The 17,522-nt window shown below is 30.8% G+C and overlaps 3 protein-coding genes across 4 annotated transcripts in view; 2 read left to right on the top strand and 1 right to left on the bottom strand.

Annotated features, from left to right (window-relative positions):
* Positions 1-357, top strand: part of LOC111712207 (uncharacterized) — an 18,489-nt gene extending 18,132 nt beyond the window's left edge. The window contains exon 17 of the mRNA XM_023486752.1: positions 282-357. Within this exon, the coding sequence (XP_023342520.1) occupies positions 282-357 (76 nt within the window). The remainder of the gene's footprint in view (positions 1-281) is intronic.
* Positions 227-7,583, top strand: LOC111712216 (rho guanine nucleotide exchange factor 16). 2 transcript variants are annotated; one of them, XM_023486773.1, is made up of 14 exons: positions 227-333; positions 877-1,004; positions 1,431-1,496; positions 1,655-1,696; positions 1,904-1,969; positions 2,192-2,224; positions 2,553-2,590; positions 2,821-2,866; positions 3,252-3,337; positions 4,262-4,326; positions 4,667-4,741; positions 5,253-5,379; positions 6,209-6,272; positions 6,554-7,583. In XM_023486773.1, the coding sequence occupies exons 2-14, from the start codon at positions 910-912 to the stop codon at positions 6,633-6,635; spliced, it is 885 nt and encodes a 294-aa protein (XP_023342541.1). In that variant the 5' UTR covers positions 227-333; positions 877-909; the 3' UTR covers positions 6,636-7,583. The 2 variants fall into 2 exon arrangements, with proteins under 2 accessions (XP_023342541.1, XP_023342542.1); XM_023486774.1 differs by lacking the exon at positions 5,253-5,379 and having other exon boundaries at positions 6,554-6,638.
* A 3,443-nt stretch (positions 7,584-11,026) lies between these two features.
* Positions 11,027-17,272, bottom strand: LOC111712218 (B-box type zinc finger protein ncl-1). The gene is made up of 9 exons (XM_023486775.1): positions 17,265-17,272; positions 16,948-17,024; positions 15,918-16,019; positions 15,494-15,558; positions 15,146-15,223; positions 14,834-14,898; positions 12,729-12,825; positions 12,219-12,325; positions 11,027-11,586 (listed from the first exon to the last, which is right to left on the bottom strand). The coding sequence occupies exons 3-9, from the start codon at positions 16,004-16,006 to the stop codon at positions 11,482-11,484; spliced, it is 606 nt and encodes a 201-aa protein (XP_023342543.1). The 5' UTR covers positions 16,007-16,019; positions 16,948-17,024; positions 17,265-17,272; the 3' UTR covers positions 11,027-11,481.
* Positions 17,273-17,522: the final 250 nt, after the last annotated feature.

The raw sequence follows: 17,522 nt of genomic DNA, 5'->3' as shown, positions 1-17,522 counted from the left end.
AATATTTAAATATTTAGAACAGTCCTAATATTTAAATATTTAGAACAGTCCTAATATGTAAATATTTAGAACAGTACTAATATTTAAATATTTAGAACAATCCTAATATGTGAATATTTAGAACAGTCCTAATATTTAAATATTTAAAACAGTCCTAATATTTAAATATTAAGAACATTCCTAATATTTAAATATTTAGAACAATCCTAATATTTAAATGTCTGTAAATGTCAGAGTCTGAGTCTGAAAACCAATAAATATGTCTGAAAAAATTTGTTAAGGTCGGAGAACTCTAGATTTGTTGAGGTGCTGAGAGAGTTAGAATCTTCCCAGGTCAATTCAAATAAAATTTTATAATAGACTAAACTGAAATTAATTTATTTAAAAGAAATAAATAAAACCAAGGGGGAATGTTAATTAAAGGGACCGTTCACTTATAAGGGTAATTTAATAGTAAACTAAATAGCTTATTAGCTAATCATACCTATGCGCTCGTATTCTGAACAAAAAAATCCAATTCCAATTAAGAGCTAATAAATAGGCTGTTTAATTTACCATGAAATCACCCAAATAAGGGAACGGCCCCTTTAAGAAGTAGGCGTTTTTTCTTCTGAATATTAGTTTTAGTAAAGAGCAGGTAGATAATATATAATTGAAAAAAGAATGATATTTAAGAAATAGAGATTAAAAGTATGAATTTGATTTTTCATGATTTTCTGAAGTCATGGATAATTAATTAACTGAATCATTGAATATTCTTTGATCAAATTATTCCTTTTTTAGATTTCTAAGAAAGTTCTTCCATCATTCATTTGTCGACGTATTTATGATTTTATCAGTACTAAATCCTACATGAACCGGTTCTTTCAATTTCAGACCTGTCAGTCCCTTTCCCTGCACTCCTTCTTGATGTTACCAATGCAACGTGTTACGCGGCTTCCGCTATTAGTGTCCGCGCTCCAGGGTCGTCTTTCATCTACAGAGCAGGAATATCACACGGCTAGGTAATATCTTACAATTCTAGGTGATATATTACAAAAGATATATTTAAAAAAAAACTTTTCCTCATTCCACAGGTTGATATGTATACTAAAAAATCTGAATTCAAATTAATAATCTTGTTGCCAGATTGTATGCTTCTTTTTATCCTGTTTAATACATTTACTTTATAAGATATATTTATATAAGATATTATTTGATACTAGCTCAAGTGCCCGGCGTTGCCCGTGAAATTTTAGAAACACTTAAATTTTTTTTTTCGAATTTCGAAAAATATTTTAGGATTTTTTTAGCCTTTGCTACCCCCGGGGTGATCAAGGATTCCCTCAGCTATAGCTTACATATATACAAATATATAAATATATATAAGCAAAGAGCTTTATTATATAGATATACTATTATGTAATCTGACGCGGTTATTCTTTGTTCAGAGAATGTATAGAAGTGTTGAACTGTTTAGTAGAGGAATGTAATGAGGGTGCTAGAAGCGTTTACAGGAACTTAAACATATTCAAAAATAAATTTTTAAATCTGAATCTTACGCTTTGATCACCAAAAAGACCCCCAAACATAACTTATTAAAAAAACTAAAAAACTTTCTTGAGAAAGGTCTATTTGTTTCTGTATCTAAAAATAAATATGAATATTTTTAAAGAATGGAGGAACTGATCTGTATTAGTAAACTTTTGGATTTCAGGTGACAACAGTCTCATTTTCCAAACAGGAAATAATGCATTGAAAATCTATTAAATATTTTATAAAAATTTGTCATCATCGCTTGGGCAAAGTTAAAATCAAGGGCGAAAAAAACGTTTTTTTTACAAACAGAGAGATATATATTGACATTTTAAATGTTAAAAAGAAAGTAAATCTTGGTTCAATAAAATAGAATATTTATATTTAGAGAGTTAAGAGCTATAGCTCTAATATCTTCCTCAAGATATCTAGTAAAACAAGGAGAAGTTTCAAGGTAACACAAAGTATAATACAGCGGGACCCATCAAACTGTAGGGTAGGAAGACGACTGTTATAATTTTTAATATTCCAATGAACATAAAACACAGAAATTGTGCACACATTTGCTACACATAATATTGTGTAAATATCGTCTTCTAATTCCACTGTAGCAGGGCCTAACTGTAGTTTTTGTAACGATACCAAAAAACGAGAAAATGATAAAGTTTTGTTTCAGAATTCAGTGGAAGGAATCAACTGAAAGTGTCAGGTTAATATAGTTTAATTTACAGAAGAGCTTTTCATCGTAGACGATTTTAAGCAGCTTCAAGGGCGTATACAGGGGGGGGGGTAAAGTCTCATTGTCCCTTCCTTATTTATTTTGCCGCTTTGTTTGTATTTCATCGTAGACGATTTTAAGCAGCTTCAGGGGCGTATACTTGGGGGGGGGGGGTAAAAGTCTCTGTGTTCCTTCCTTATTTATTTTGCCGCTTTGTTTGTATTGTAAGAAATATTTAAATACGTTTTATAGACTTTTCAAGAAGGTTAAAATTGTATTTTTACATAAATTAATTTTTAAAAGTTTGATTTTGGTTTAGATTAACTTTTGGGAAAAGGAACAGTCGACAGAATTTAGGTAATGCGATTTATAAAATACCATTATTAATTTATAAAAAAAATAATATGATAAAATATAAAAAAAATCATGTCTTGTTAAACATGATAAAATATAAAAAAATCATGTCATGTTAAACATGATAAAATATAAAAAAATCATGTCTCGTTAAAATTGATAAAACATAAAAAATCATGTCTTGTTAAACATGATAAAATATAAAAAAAGGACTAACACTAATTCTTATTTAGTCTTCTACCTCTTCAGTGATCTTTTAGTCATATCAAAGAAGAAAAGGTATTTATTAATTAACAATTTTCATGATATGATTTATCTTTTTTTGTTCAATCCATCCATTTAAATCTCTTTATTTAAGAAATTATATCAATCGATCCATCCAAATATCAAACGTATCTTTCAATCTAAATTTATCTTTTTATCTAGATCTGTCAATTCATCTAAATGAACTGAGCTTTTGCCACAAACTCTAATCCCTATATCTTTGCAACCTGTATCTAAATCAATCTATCTTTCTAAATCTATCTATCCATCTAAATCTATCTATCTATCTAAATCTCTCTATCCATCTAAATCTATCATATCTTTCTATCTATCTATCTATCTATCTATCTATCAACTTAGATCTATTTATTTATCTAAATTTATTTATGTGTATATTTAGTGATGATAAGTATGCTGTGATAGATTACTGTAACAGGAACCTGGTTCAAATATCTAGTTTAAACCGGGAGGAATCCCCGGTCCCTGGTAAACTAAAGTATTAATCATTTAAATCCCCGGTCCCTGGTAAACTAACGTATTAATCATTTAAATCCCCGGTCCCTGGTAAACTAACGTATTAATCATTTAAATCCCCGGTCCCTGGTAAACTAACGTATTAATCATTTAAATCCCCGGTCCCTGGTAAACTAACGTATTAATCATTTAAATCCCCGGTCCCTGGTAAACTAACGTATTAATCATTTAAATCCCTGGTCCCTGGTAAACTAACGTATTAATCATTTTAATCCCCGGTCCCTGGTTAACTGATGTTTTAATCGTTTAAATCCCCGGTCCCTGGTTAACTAACGTTTTAATTAAATCCCCGGTCCCTGGTAAACTACCGTTTTAATCATTTAAATCCCCGGTCCCTGGTTAACTAACGTTTTAATCATTTAAATCCCCGGTCCCTGGTTAACTAATGTTTTAATCGTTTAAATCCCCGGTCCCTGGTTATTGGTTAACTAATGTTTTAATCATTTAAATCCCCGGTCCCTGGTCAACTAATGTTTTCATCATTTAAATCCCCGGTCTCTGGTTAACTAATGTTTTAATCATTTAAATCCCCGGTCCCTGGTTATTGGTTAATTAATGTTTTAATCATTTAAATCCCCAGTCCCTGGTTAACTAATGTTTCAATCATTTAAATCCCCCGGTCCCTGGTCAACGAATGCTTAAATCATTCAAATCCCTGGTCTCTGGTTAACTAATGTATCCAAATCCCTGGTCCCATGGGATATATTTTTTTCCACAGTTATCCCCTACCCAAGCTTTGAAATATAGTTTTGGTAGATTTTAAGGTAAATAATAAAAAAACGGGTTCTAAGCTATCAATTGTGATTACTTAACTTTGAAACTAAAAACTAAGAAACAAAATAATATTTTTTGTAAATTTATAAGTTTCCATTTCAGGTTTACCAGAGAACAGCTTCCCTGTGTGGATTACTCTGCTACAGAACCATGAACATAGAACTCAGGTATTTATACAGTTGCTGTGCCTCTTGTTAACTGGACTATTTAAAGTCATAACTTTAGTTTAAAAGTCGAATTCCTATTCCAGAGTTTTCTGGTTATCATGCACTTTATAACTACGGTTTTGACTCTCAAAGTAACTAAATATGTCGTAAGTAACTAAATATATCGTTCTTTCTCCACTAGTCAAGGATGGGACTGGGCGTCGTCAACAGTGCAAAACGGTCGTTCTTTCAAGGAACGACCGGGATTTCCCAAGTTTTCGCTATCAAATAATGCCAAAAATATATATGTACGTAATAATTAAATCATCAAAATATACCTAAATAATTGTTTTACTTCTAGGAGATGTTGCTGTATTTTCAAAGAGAAACGGATCGAAGAAACTGGATTTCTCTTCTGAGTCCATCTCTTCCACAGGTGTAATATTCTTAGATAAATAAAATCGTCAAGAAACACCGCAATCGATGATTTTAAAGGGACTGTTGTCGTTATTTATATGGGATTTCCGATTTCCAACGATATAAGGTTTAAAGGATAATCGACTTTCAGTTGGAGGTTACTAGACTTGTGGTGACTTGACAGTCCTATTAACTTATCTTGTATCTTTGATTTCAATACTTGACAGTCCTATTAACTTATCTTGTATCTTTGATTTCAATACTTGACAGTTCTATTAATTTATCTTTTATCTTTGATTTCAATACTTGACAGTCCTATTAATTTCTCTTTTATCCTTGATTTCAATACTTGACAGTTATATTAATTTATCTTGTATCTTTGATTTCAATACTTGACAGCTCTATTAATTTATCTTTTATCTTTGATTTCAATATTCATAATTGTTGATCTTCCTTATCGTAGTCTAGCACTCACCCCTTTACAGAAGGCTAGAAATACATTTTAACATACCATACAATACATATACTAGGATACTGGAGAAGTTGTTTACGCAGAATGGGATTCTCCACGCGTTGAATTCTCCCAGGCCTGTAACCCCAACAGCGCTTGCGCGTACAGTGTCGGGGATACGGCCAGAGTTCTCAAGAAGACAGAGGGTAGGCTAGCTTGCCGCTTCAGCTACCATTAGACTAACTGTTTAGAAACTAGTTTAGACTAACCATTTATATACAAGTTTAAACTAACCATTTAGAAATTAGTTTAGATTAACCATTTATATAAAAGTTTAAACTAACCATTTAGAAACTAGTTTAGACTAACCATTTATATACAAGTTTAAACTAACCATTTAAACTGGTTTAAAACTAACTATCTAGAAACTAGTTTAAACTAACCATTTATATACAAGTTTAAACTAACCATTTAGAAACTGGTTTAAAACTAACCATTTAGAAACTAGTTTAAACTAACCATTTATATGCAAGTTTAAACTACTCATTTAGAAACTGGTTTAAAACTAACTATTTAGAAACTAGTTTAAACTAACCATTTAGAAACTAGTTTATACTTAGCATTAAGAAACTAGTTGAAACTAACCATTTAGAAACTAGTTGAAACTAACCATTTAGAAACTAGTTTAAACTAACCATTTTGAAACTAGTTTAGAATAGCCATTTTAAAACTAGTTTAAATTTAACACTTACTAACCATTTAGAAACTAGTTTTAACTTACCATCCAACCCAAAAAATATGGGATTTAGGCTAAACTTTTCCTCGAAATGCAGTCAATAAAATATTATGCGACGCAACATTGAAATATATAAGAAATTGTTTAACATGTATTTTAGGAAACCATGGGTATTTTGTTTGCTAGAGAAGGTTCACAAATGAATGCCACGTATATTATTGACGAGCTGATACTGATGCTGTATTCTCATATATACTGAGAATAATTGGCCAAATTGATTAATTTATTTAATGTTACAGATAAATACTTGGTGGAGATAGAGGCAGATAAACGTCAGTTCTGGATTCAGCAGAACCTTACAAGGAAATTATTAAAATTTTAATCAGGACTTTCATTTTGATATCAATTTTTCTTAAGCGAGTTATTGTGATAAAATCTGCTTTTGAATTAATATATCTTTGCTCCCTGATGTCGTAGGTCTTTGATCTGTCCAATTATAAAATTCGTAAGAAAATTTAAGTTTAAAACATCGAAGGTTTACGCCATCGGGTTGAAAATATTTAGAGAATAGAAAATTTGCCTGTCGTGTCAAAGTCAGTTGCTTTATATTTAAAAAAAAGATTTTATTTTCAATAATTATTTAGAGAACTGGTTTCAGATCACCTGAGAGCAAAGAACTTTAAACAGAGATACCAGTTTCTTAAATCCATAAGTCAGGAGGCTTAAAACCTCTCTCCAGATCTACGACAGATTATCCCACAAAGAATGACGTCACAGATACAATAAACTGTTTCAAGAACGTGTTTGAACGAACTTTTACGCTGGGTTCAAAATCAATTTAGCCGGTTTAAAATCTTTTAACGCTGTTTTAAAAGTCTATGTAACTGGAACCAAGCTCAAAAGAGCTGGTTTCATTTTCACGATCATTGAAGCAAGTTTCTTTATCATACTGCTTTTCATGTCAGTTAAGTTGTTTTCCAGATCAATAAAACTGTTTTCTAGATTAATAAAACTGCTTTCTAGAACATTGAAGCTAGTTTCTAGATTATTGAAGCTAGTTTCTTTACCAATGTAACTGCTTATCATATCTGTTTTCTAGATCAATGAAGCTGTTTTCTAGATCAATAACGCTGTTTTTTTTAAGATTTATAAAGCTGTTTTCTGATCAAAAAGCTTTTTTCTAGATCAATAAAGCTGTTTTCTAGATCAATAAAGCTGTTTTTTTTTCTGTTTTAACTGAGTTAAATAACTATTTTTAGCAAGATCTGATTATTTAATAGATAAGTTAGATCTTACTTAATCCAGCAATTGTATGTTGACCAAACGGATTATTCGATAAATCAAGTTATAATTCTATAATATGAATGCTATTATGTTGAGATATACATTATACATATTATTTTGTTCAAAAACTGAGATTAGACTTCGTAATAGTGAGAGATAGTTAAACCACTTTTATAATCCGCTATTTATTTAATCTGGTTCGTGAGTAAACTAAAAACAAGAACAATTGATAATTAAACTTTTATTGACTGCAAAGAATTACAAATAATTTACAAAACAATTAAATTCTTAAACAATTAAAATGAGAATTCTGAAAGCTCAACTGTTCACATAATGAGCTCAGATAAACGATTGTAAAAAAAGATATTTTGTCATTAAACAATTTTAAAAGAGCAATGTTTATTGTTTGGTCCTGGACTAGAATGTTTATACTGTGAATTGTTAGATTCCTCAGTTCCAAAGTAGAAAAGTGCGCTCTAATAACTGCACCTTATTGCTGGGCGTACAGTACAGTTATCAGAGCAAGGTTCTGTAAAGGTGTACATAATATGTACAGGTACATAATATTTCATAAACAGATAAGACAAGTTTCTTATCATAAAGTTACATCTGAAGGGCCAGGGAGTATAAAGTATATAATATATTCACTGCCATAAAAAGAAATAAGAACATGTAGATTTTCCAATATTAGAATAATACCTGCCCGTACAAAACAATAAATTCTTACCACGTAGTTAAAACAAAACTAACAAGATAATATTTTTTATTTGTTTGTGAACTCAAGCACATGACAAAAAAGAAAGATAAAATTTCTTCTGGAAATGGGAAGAAATGGTTTTAACCCTATCCCTGCTGGGGTACTTGAAAACCAGGATATGCTGGGGGGGGGGGGTCAATTTGACCCCCCCTCTAAATCCCATGTTTTATGTCCAAATATGACAAATGATACATCATTAGAAAGCTCTTGTGCTCTACTTTTAGAATCTGCAAAAAATTTTGCAAATTTGCAAAAATTAAATTTTTTATCGCAAAATCCAGTTATATAGTAAAAATGTTTGCAAAAAAAAATTGTCCAAAAAATGAAAAATTATACATTTTTGAAAAGCCCTTGACCATGCCATTTTAAATATGCAAACATTTTTGCAAAATTTTAAATAACCTGATTTTTAATCAAGAAAAACTAAAAATGTGCAAATTTCCTTTGACAGGTTGTTTGCAAAATATTTGCAATTTTTTCCGCAAAACTTGTGCAATCCGTTTCCTTATGTCATAGGCTTTCCAAAAGCTAAATTTTATCAAAATCTGACAAGTGAAAGTGGGTCAAAACAAAGATTTAGTTTGTTACAGGTAAAAGCAGTCAATCAGGCACTGTGCCTGAGGACTCAGGCAGTTGGTATTAAAGCCCGGTTTTAGGCCTAAAGGGAGGGCTTCGGGTATGTAAGAAAAGTCAGAAAATTTCAACAGTTGACCCCCCCCCCAAGCAGGAATAGGGTTAATATAAAGTAAATCTAGCTCGTGTAAAATATCAGATTTTTTCCTAAAGCTGGACATCATTTTTTATACTGCAATATAAACTTTCTGGTCGTTAGTATTTCTCCAGGTTTCATGATAAAAGTTTTTTTTTAGCTGGTATCTCTTAATCCTTTAATCATTAAGTTATTAAGTTATTATCATGGATAGTCAGGGGTGGATACAGGGGGGGGCGGGGGGACATTCGCCCCACCTGAATTTGGAATTTTTTTCCTATTTTCAGAATAGCTTCTCAATAGCATGCTTAAAGGAAAGAAACCCTAGTGCAAAACAGGAAAAATATCTGTCTTAATAAACTATAATGTGTGAAAAGTTAAAAATCTAAATTTCTAGTCTTTAGTCATTAATTTTGACTTCACCTGAGGCGCAATTTTTTGTTCCTAATTATGAATTTTTTTTGTTCCTAAAAAATCTTGCCACCCCCTCACTTAAATCCTGTATCCGCCCCTGTAGATAGTTAATGTTTGCTTCAAAAGACTTGTAAAGATAATTAGAGTTTGAAGTTTATTTTAAAGGGAGAGACCGGCTATGTAACATATTTGAGCTGAAAGTGCAGTATTGTACAGAAAAAAGTTTAGGATTCAATTTATACCAACGACACATTTTTACAATTCTTAAATAAGAGCGTAAAGTAATTAGTAATATTACATCAATTGTTTCAGCCAGCAGAAGGCTTTTTACAATTATTTAATAATCCGGACAAAACATGTAAAAAATAATTTATAAACTAATTTTCTGTTTAGGAACATATTTCTTTAAAGAAATTATCGATGAAACCGCAGAATCGATAATTTCATTATCACAACTACCTTTGCTGTTTCTATAATTGTATTTTCAATTGGGAAATTCAAAAATTAATTTTAAAACTTATTTCCAATGATAGAAGTTGGTTATTTTTCTCAACCTGTTTGTATACATGCAACTAGTTATATTTTTATTGTATTTGTTACATGTTTGTCCATGTTATTTAAGAATTGTAAAAAACTGGTAAAATATCACTTTACGCTTTTATTTAAGAATTGTACACCGTAAAAATGTCTCATTGGTATCAAATGAATCCTAAAGTTTTTCTCTGTAATACTGCATTCTCAGTTCAATTATGTTACATAACCGGTCTCTCCCTTTAAATGTGAAAGGGTAGAATTTATTACAAAATATTTCAAAATATTTGGTTTCGGCTTAAGATGGGTGCTAGGACAGGGTTGTGTAAAGATGAATAATGAATGGTATCTGTTGTAATTATTGTGAAGTATATGATATCCAGCTTTTTATTTTATCTTTGCTACACCGTTAATCCAGTAACAAAATAAACTAAAAGGCTTATTGATTATAGAGATAATGTTTTATATAAAGTGTTTGCAGAACTGTAAACAATGGATAAAAGAGAACTCCTTGATAAAACATGTATATAAGTTTGAGCTAAAATATATATATTTGTATGGTATATTTTAAGCACATTTCAATTCTGCCAACTTGTTTGAAAGTTTCTTGGAATATTTATAATTTGGACAACATCTTTAATAGGAATTTTTCTTTTTAATAATTAATATGTTAATCTTTAATAGGTTGTGTATTGTGTAAATTGAAAAGTAAGCTGGAAAAACTAGTTTATCCGAGTTGGCAGAAATTCAGTGCTGTATTTTAATTCTAAAACCTATTTCTAGTATACGAGAGTAAATACGTAAATAGTTGAATATTAAAATTACAATATTTTTTTGTAAATATATTTTGTAAACAGTAAAGATAGAAGAGGCACAAAGCAAAACGGAAATATTGATTTGATCCCGAAAATAAAGAATCCGGAAATCACTTAACCTTACAATGGGGTTTTATCAGAAAATGCGGTAAAAAATAAATAAAAAACTTTGGTATTTATGAAGCACCTCAAAACAAGACAAACATAAAAGAGCATTATACCTGTAAAAAAAAAAAAAAAAAGGGGTGGTCACCCAAAAACTTAAGAAAGACACTAAACAATTTAACATTAAAATAATTTTTCATCAATTAAAAAAGACTAGATATGGATGGAATAATAGATTTTGCAAAAAAATTCAAAATTTCAAACAAATTCTAAATTGAAAAGTTTTTCAAAGAGGTAAGATAAAAGAACGCGAAGCTATGGGAAAACTAAAACAAAGGACATAAGATACGCTAGATCGCAAAGATAGTTGTAGTTAAAGCTAAAAGTTATGCAAGTATACAAGTAAACATATGCCGCGCTGTATACACATAAACATATATATATATATATATATATATATATGCTTAATACTAAATGCCTAAAAGATAAGAAAAACTAATACTAAATTTTCAGAAATATTTCAAACTAGCTAAAAATCACGACACAATATAGGGTCAAAATAAAATTAAAGATTTAAGTTTAAGTCAGAACACTAAGGCTCTAAAACTCACAGTCTTAATGTACATGGAAAAGCGAATTATTAAAGTTTAAATCTAGAAAAAATACTTGTACATGTTATGCATGCTTGAATAAACTACATGCAGATTTTAGAGTGTGCAAAGAAATGTGCAAAAACGCACTCATGGGTAAATAGTCACGTAAAATTTTCTATTAAGCGTTAGAATCGAATGTTTGATATATATAGGTAGGTATATACTATATAATGTAGAATACTGGAGAGAAGTGCAGTTTTCCACTCACTTCTGAATTACTGAAAATTCAATCAAAATGTTCGGACAAATTCCTCGTGTTATATACCTTGTACACCAAATATGGGTGTACTATGTATTAGATAAACTAGGGTATGTACAGGGTGTTTAGAACTAGAACATGGTGGTTATTCTTCGCCAGGGTTACCACATATCCCTCACTAGTTATCTTTAGCCCACAACAACGGGAAACCTGGATAAATAAATTATATCAAAATAATACTGACTAAAACATTCTCAGTTGTAAAAAAGGAACGCACAACTAATGAATTTATCATGCGGTGACGAATTGAGGACGCACTATTAAAGACGCGCACTAAGGTACCACTATAACTTTTTAAAAATAAAAATGCTTTTTTTAAGGGTTTGAAGCAAAAAAAAACAGAATTTCTTAGTTGTTGCATGCACACTTGGCTCAGTGTTCAATGCAAATCGATTTTAAAATATCCTATGGCTTGTTCTTGTGTTTAAAAAAATAAATAATTCCAACAGCTGTAAAATGAACGATATGAGTCAATTCTTTGAATNGACGCAATTTTGAGAATACACCATTTAAGACACACTATTGAAGACGCAATTTTGAGAATACACCATTTAAGACACACTATTGAAGACGCAATTTTGAGAATACACCATTTAAGACACACTATTGAAGACGCAATTTTGAGAATACACCATTTAAGACACACTATTGAAGACGCAATTTTGAGAATACACCATTTAAGACACACTATTGAAGACGCAATTTTGAGAATACACCATTTAAGACACACTATTGACCCATATTTACGCAAAGCATGACTTTAAGTTAAAAGAACAACCAACCTTGACATGTGGACACTCGAACTCTCCCAGAAGTTTTCCCTCTGAGGAGAATACTGCTACATGAAACCTGTTCCCGTGAGAGTCACCGATCAGAATATCTCCAGCATCTGAATTCATTCATAGATAAAATAGATTGGCCTATGAACAGATTCACAACAGTACCCATAAAAGCTTTGTTTTTACCAAGATTGGATAAAATATACAAGCTTTTTTCTGATACTTTTCAAATGTGCTTTATAACAGTGACTTGCAGGTTACTGTTGAAGGAGAAAATTGTCAGAATAATCAGTTAAGAAGCGAGAAAACCGACTCTTCATTCCACATTGTTGATCAGAAAAAGGTTTAAAGGTATTGTTATAAAATCGGAAAGATCACTCTTCCCATTGATGGTCACTTAAAATTACAAGGACAGTCCCTTTTAATGGATTTAACTCATTCTAATATCTTTGATCAGTCGAACCTATGTTCTCTTGGTAACTATTTTGGTAAATATAATCAAAAATGGAATACCTGACACATCAATACCGTTCGGGAAATTAGTAATATTCTCAAATCCAATCCTTCGCTTAAACTCTCCTGCTTCAGAGAATACCACAACATTGTGTCCCTACAAATATAGATATTTAAACCACACTAGCTGCAGAGTGTCCGGCGTTGCTCGTAATATAAAAAAATCGAATTAAAAAAAATGGAAAAAATTTATAAATTGATTTTTAAGCATTTGTTATCCCCAGGGTAGCCATGGGTTCTCTAAAAAAAGCTAATTTGGTCCAGTCATTAGGCTAGCTATTGCTGACCTAGAAATATATAAGATATGAGCGAAGAGCTTTAATATATATAGAATTGTGTTCCTAAAAATACAGGTATTTGAACAACATTGTGTCCCTACAAATATAGATATTTATACAACATTGTGCCCTGCAAATAAAGATATCTATACCAAACTATGTTCATAAAAATATAGATATTTATACCACATTGTGCCCTACAAATATAGATATTTATACCACATTGTGTCCCTAGAAATATAGATATTTATACCACATTGTGTCCCTACAAATATAGATATTTATACAACATTGTGCCCTGCAAATAAAGATATCTATACCAAACTGTGTCCCTAAAAATATAGATATTTATACCACATTGTGTCCCTACAAATATAGTATTTATACCATATTGTGCCCCTGCAAATATAGATATTTATACCAAACTGTGTTCATAAAAATATAGATATTTATACCACATTGTGTCCCTACAAATATAGTATTTATACCACATTGTGTCCCTGCAAATATAGATATTTATACCAAACTATGTTCATAAAAATACAGATATTTATACCACATTGTGTCCCTAAAAATTTAGATATTTATACCACATTATACCACATTGTGTCCCTACAATTTTAGTATTTATACCATATTGTGCCCCTGCAAATATAGATATTTATACCAAACTATGTTCATAAAAATACAGATATTTATACCACATTGTGTCCCTAAAAATTTAGATATTTATACCACATTCTGTCCCTAAAAATAGATATTTATACCACATTGTGTCCCTAAAAATATAGATATTTATACCACATTGTGTCCCTACAAATATAATATTTATACCACATTGTGTCCCTACAAATACAGATATTTATACCACATTGTGTCCCTACAAATATAGTATTTATACCATATTGTGTCCCAACAAATATAATATTTATACCACATTGTGACCCTACAAATATAGTATTTATACCATATTGTGCCCCTGCAAATATAATATTTATACCACATTGTGTCCCAACAAATATAATATTTATACCACATTGTGTCCCTGAAAATAAAGGTATTGAAACCATAGTGAATATATATATATATATATATAAACATAAATGATAAGATGTGTTCCTACAAATATATTTTATAGCATGCAGAAAAACAGGGTTCTTTGAGTATTCTGTCCGAATTTTCAGTATTATGGTAGACTAGCTAAAGTGCCCGGCGTCCATATTTTTAGCCAATGTTTCCTCATAAAATGTCAGCCAATTTGGTTCAGTCGTTTGGATAGCTATGGCTAACATATATGTAATTCAGGGTTACCCACAAAGGATAAGACTGTAAAGACGACCCAAAACTCTAAAAATATGACGATTTACAGCTTGATTTTTGGTTTCTGCATTCAATTTAGTATTTTGATGGTCTACTAAATTCACAAGCACAGAAGTATGCCAGTTTTGGTCTACACGGAACCCTGACTGCAAGAAAACGGATTAAACAAATTCCGTACAATCGTCTCTGAAGTCTCATCCTTGGGTTACCCTGTATATGTATATAGTTTATTAGATAGATACTCCATTGACCATTATGATACGAGACCATCTGTATATCATAGATATACTAGTTTAGGAACCCAGCCTTGCATGGAGGATATACTTTCTCAAAGAAAGCCAATTCACTCATGTTAATATTTTTAAACCAAACTAGAACATTCCAGTGCTTCTACTGAATTCCCCTATCAAAATTTAAAGCAAATCGGTCAAGTGTTTCATGAATTGTGAACATAAAAACACAGAGATTACTTCTTGACGTATGTAGAAATTGTGATACGGGTCATACCTTGAAATCACAAATGTAGAAATCTGTTCCACTGATGAAGATATCACTCGGCTCACGCATATAATCTAAACAAAATTGCTTTCTTTCTTTCTTTCTTTCTTTCTTTCTTTCTTTCTTTCTTTCTTTCTTTCTTTCTTTCTTTCTTTCTTTCTTTCTTTCTTTCTTTCTTTCTTTCTTTCTTTCTTTCTTTCTTTCTTTCTTTCTTTCCGTCCTTTTAAAAAATCGTTTGAATTGTATCTGTCTGGAGATGAGGGGTGGGGGGATTCGAGGCTTAATTTTAATAATGTATTTACAATGAATAATAATATATACCTGCACACTCGAACCAGCTGATAATTTCCCCCTGCTCAGAGATAATAAATAAAGTCGGTGTTACACTGTCCACAACAACTGAACAGTTCAAAATACTTAATTATGACATTATCCTTTTTTTACTTTATATTAAGTACATTAATAATTTTCTGAATAGTTTCATACTAGGTTAGTACCAAGATGGACTATCTATATGTGGCACTTGCAGCTGGGCGGTGACTTGAAGTCATTGGTCTGTACTCCGCCACACTAGACTGTGTCGTAACTAATTGTGACATTAATAATCGTTTTTACGATAATTTTTAACAAAGGCTCAATCCTGATTTCTACGGAATAATGTGTATTTACCTATATGTCCCTCTCTAGTTATAGCTAAGGAAGCTACGATGTCAACAAAGCGGATTGAGATTTTCCTAAACAATCATAAATTAAATATTAAATAAAAACATTTTTTATATCCAGACTTTTTGTACAAAGTGTTGGTTGTTTTCCATAAGGCATTTTCCCAAGGGCGATTTGAGAAAATGCCTTTGGAAAAGAACCTAACATCCAACAAATGATCTAACCTGGCAAAGTACTAAACTAACCTGACAAAGTACTAAACTAACCTGACAATGTACTAAACTAACCTAACAAAGTACTAAACTAACCTGACAAAGTACTAAACTAACCTGACAATGTACTAAACTAACCTAACAAAATACTAAACTAACCTGACAAAGTACTAAACATGAAAAAGTACTAAACTTACCTGACAAAGTACTAAACTAACCTGACAAAATGTCCCTGTTTAGTAAATATTTGCATTCTTGATCTTTCGTTTCCCCTGTCACAGATTACAAACTTCCCAGAGCCCTTCATCACAGCTACTTTCCTACAGACATAGATACGGTGATGGATTGATAGAGACAAAACAAATACTTAATCAAAGCTCACAATCACAACATATTTCATAAGCAGATAAATAGATATATAGTCGAAATAAGATTGGATGGGATTCGGTTTTGCCAATCTGAACAACTAGGAGTACAATCTGAACAACTAGGAGTACAATCTGAACAACTAGGAGTACAAACATTGTAAAATTAAAATTGCCATGTGAAAATGACTTTTAGGATAAAATTAGTAACAAAACGTCACCAGCAAAACATGACAAAATGGCTATTAAAGATGCGATTATTCTTTGCATTGTTTTTTATTCTAATTTAAAAATTATTGTTAAATCAAGGGCAAAAAATGGAATTTGGGGGGATATTACCATTTACGTTCTCTTATTTCTCAAAATCTATTTTTGACATCTAATATGTCCTAATTTCAATATTTTAAAATAGATTGTTTGGTATTTCTTTAAACTATTTTTTAGGAATTTTGCTTACATTAGTAACACCGGTTTTCCCATAGCAACTTTAATTTGCAGGAAAATCGTCTTTTCTTAATGTTGTTTGTTTTTACGTATATCCAAGTCCATTTCTAATCCGAGTGAAGAATGGAATTGTAAGAATCTACCAACCCATAATTTGACAGACAATAGACCAATAAAAACATCTCATCCAGGTAAACTTATCCCCTTCCCTGGCTGACCAAACAGAAGACCCCAAAAAAACACGTCTGAGTAGAGAGTTTAAAAAACACCGAATAACTTTCCAAATATTATTTTAATAATTATTCTAAACATTATTTTGTAGTAATTGTTTATCAATATCTATATAACTTAAAGATCAAATCTGTCCTAGGACTGATAATGATGATGTAAAAAACATTGAAATATATTTCTTACTTTCCTACTTAAGTTGAAGGTATACCTGGGATAATACAGCTGTCCCTCCTCCTTTCCTGTCACACCAAACTGACTTCTATACGTTCCGTTTTTCTCAAATATCTTAACAAAAACAGTATGCTAACTCTTCTCTATATACTTTAATATGAATATCCTATGGCTGTTTGTATCTACAACTATATAATCTCCAATATATTAGTAAACCATGAAACCTGTATCCTATGGTTGTTTGTATCTACTACTATATAATCTCCAATATATTAGTTAACCATCAAACCTGTATCCTATGGTAGATTGTATCTACTACTATATAATCTCCAATATATTAGTAAACCATGAAACCTGTATCCTATGGTATATATATATATATATATATATGAGTGAAGAGCTTTATTATATAGAAATATATTGCACGTTTTCATTAAAAGTATTACCCTCTGCAATCTGCAAGTTTTTAATATGTTGGGAAGGAATTTTTTTAGGGTTATCTTGGAAATACCTATTTCCAAAAACTTATTTAGGCAAAGCACAAAATCATTTTCAGCGTTTACCGATAATGTTAAAATTTAGGGTTAAGACCTTTAAGAAGTTTAAAATTAA

This window comes from Eurytemora carolleeae, unplaced genomic scaffold (assembly GCF_000591075.1).
Source record: "Eurytemora carolleeae unplaced genomic scaffold, Eaff_2.0 scaffold298, whole genome shotgun sequence".
NCBI classification, from domain to species: Eukaryota; Metazoa; Arthropoda; class Copepoda; order Calanoida; family Temoridae; genus Eurytemora; species Eurytemora carolleeae.
This window is presented reverse-complemented; position numbering and strand designations above follow the sequence as displayed.

Bases quoted from the DNA above. Each gene is read 5' to 3' on its own strand.
- LOC111712216 (XM_023486773.1), top strand. From the start codon at position 910: ATGTTACCAATGCAACGTGTTACGCGGCTTCCGCTATTAGTGTCCGCG. The intron at 3,338-4,261 runs GTAAACTAAAGT...TTTCCATTTCAG, and splicing joins GGAGGAATCCCCGGTCCCTG to GTTTACCAGAGAACAGCTTC. The intron at 6,273-6,553 runs GAAATTATTAAA...ATAATTATTTAG, and splicing joins ATTCAGCAGAACCTTACAAG to AGAACTGGTTTCAGATCACC.
- LOC111712218 (XM_023486775.1), bottom strand. From the start codon at position 16,006: ATGAAGGGCTCTGGGAAGTTTGTAATCTGTGACAGGGGAAACGAAAGA. The intron at 15,559-15,917 runs GTTAGTTTAGTA...ATGATTGTTTAG, and splicing joins AAACAGGGACATTTTGTCAG to GAAAATCTCAATCCGCTTTG. The intron at 12,826-14,833 runs GTATGACCCGTA...CTATATTTGTAG, and splicing joins TCTACATTTGTGATTTCAAG to GGACACAATGTTGTGGTATT.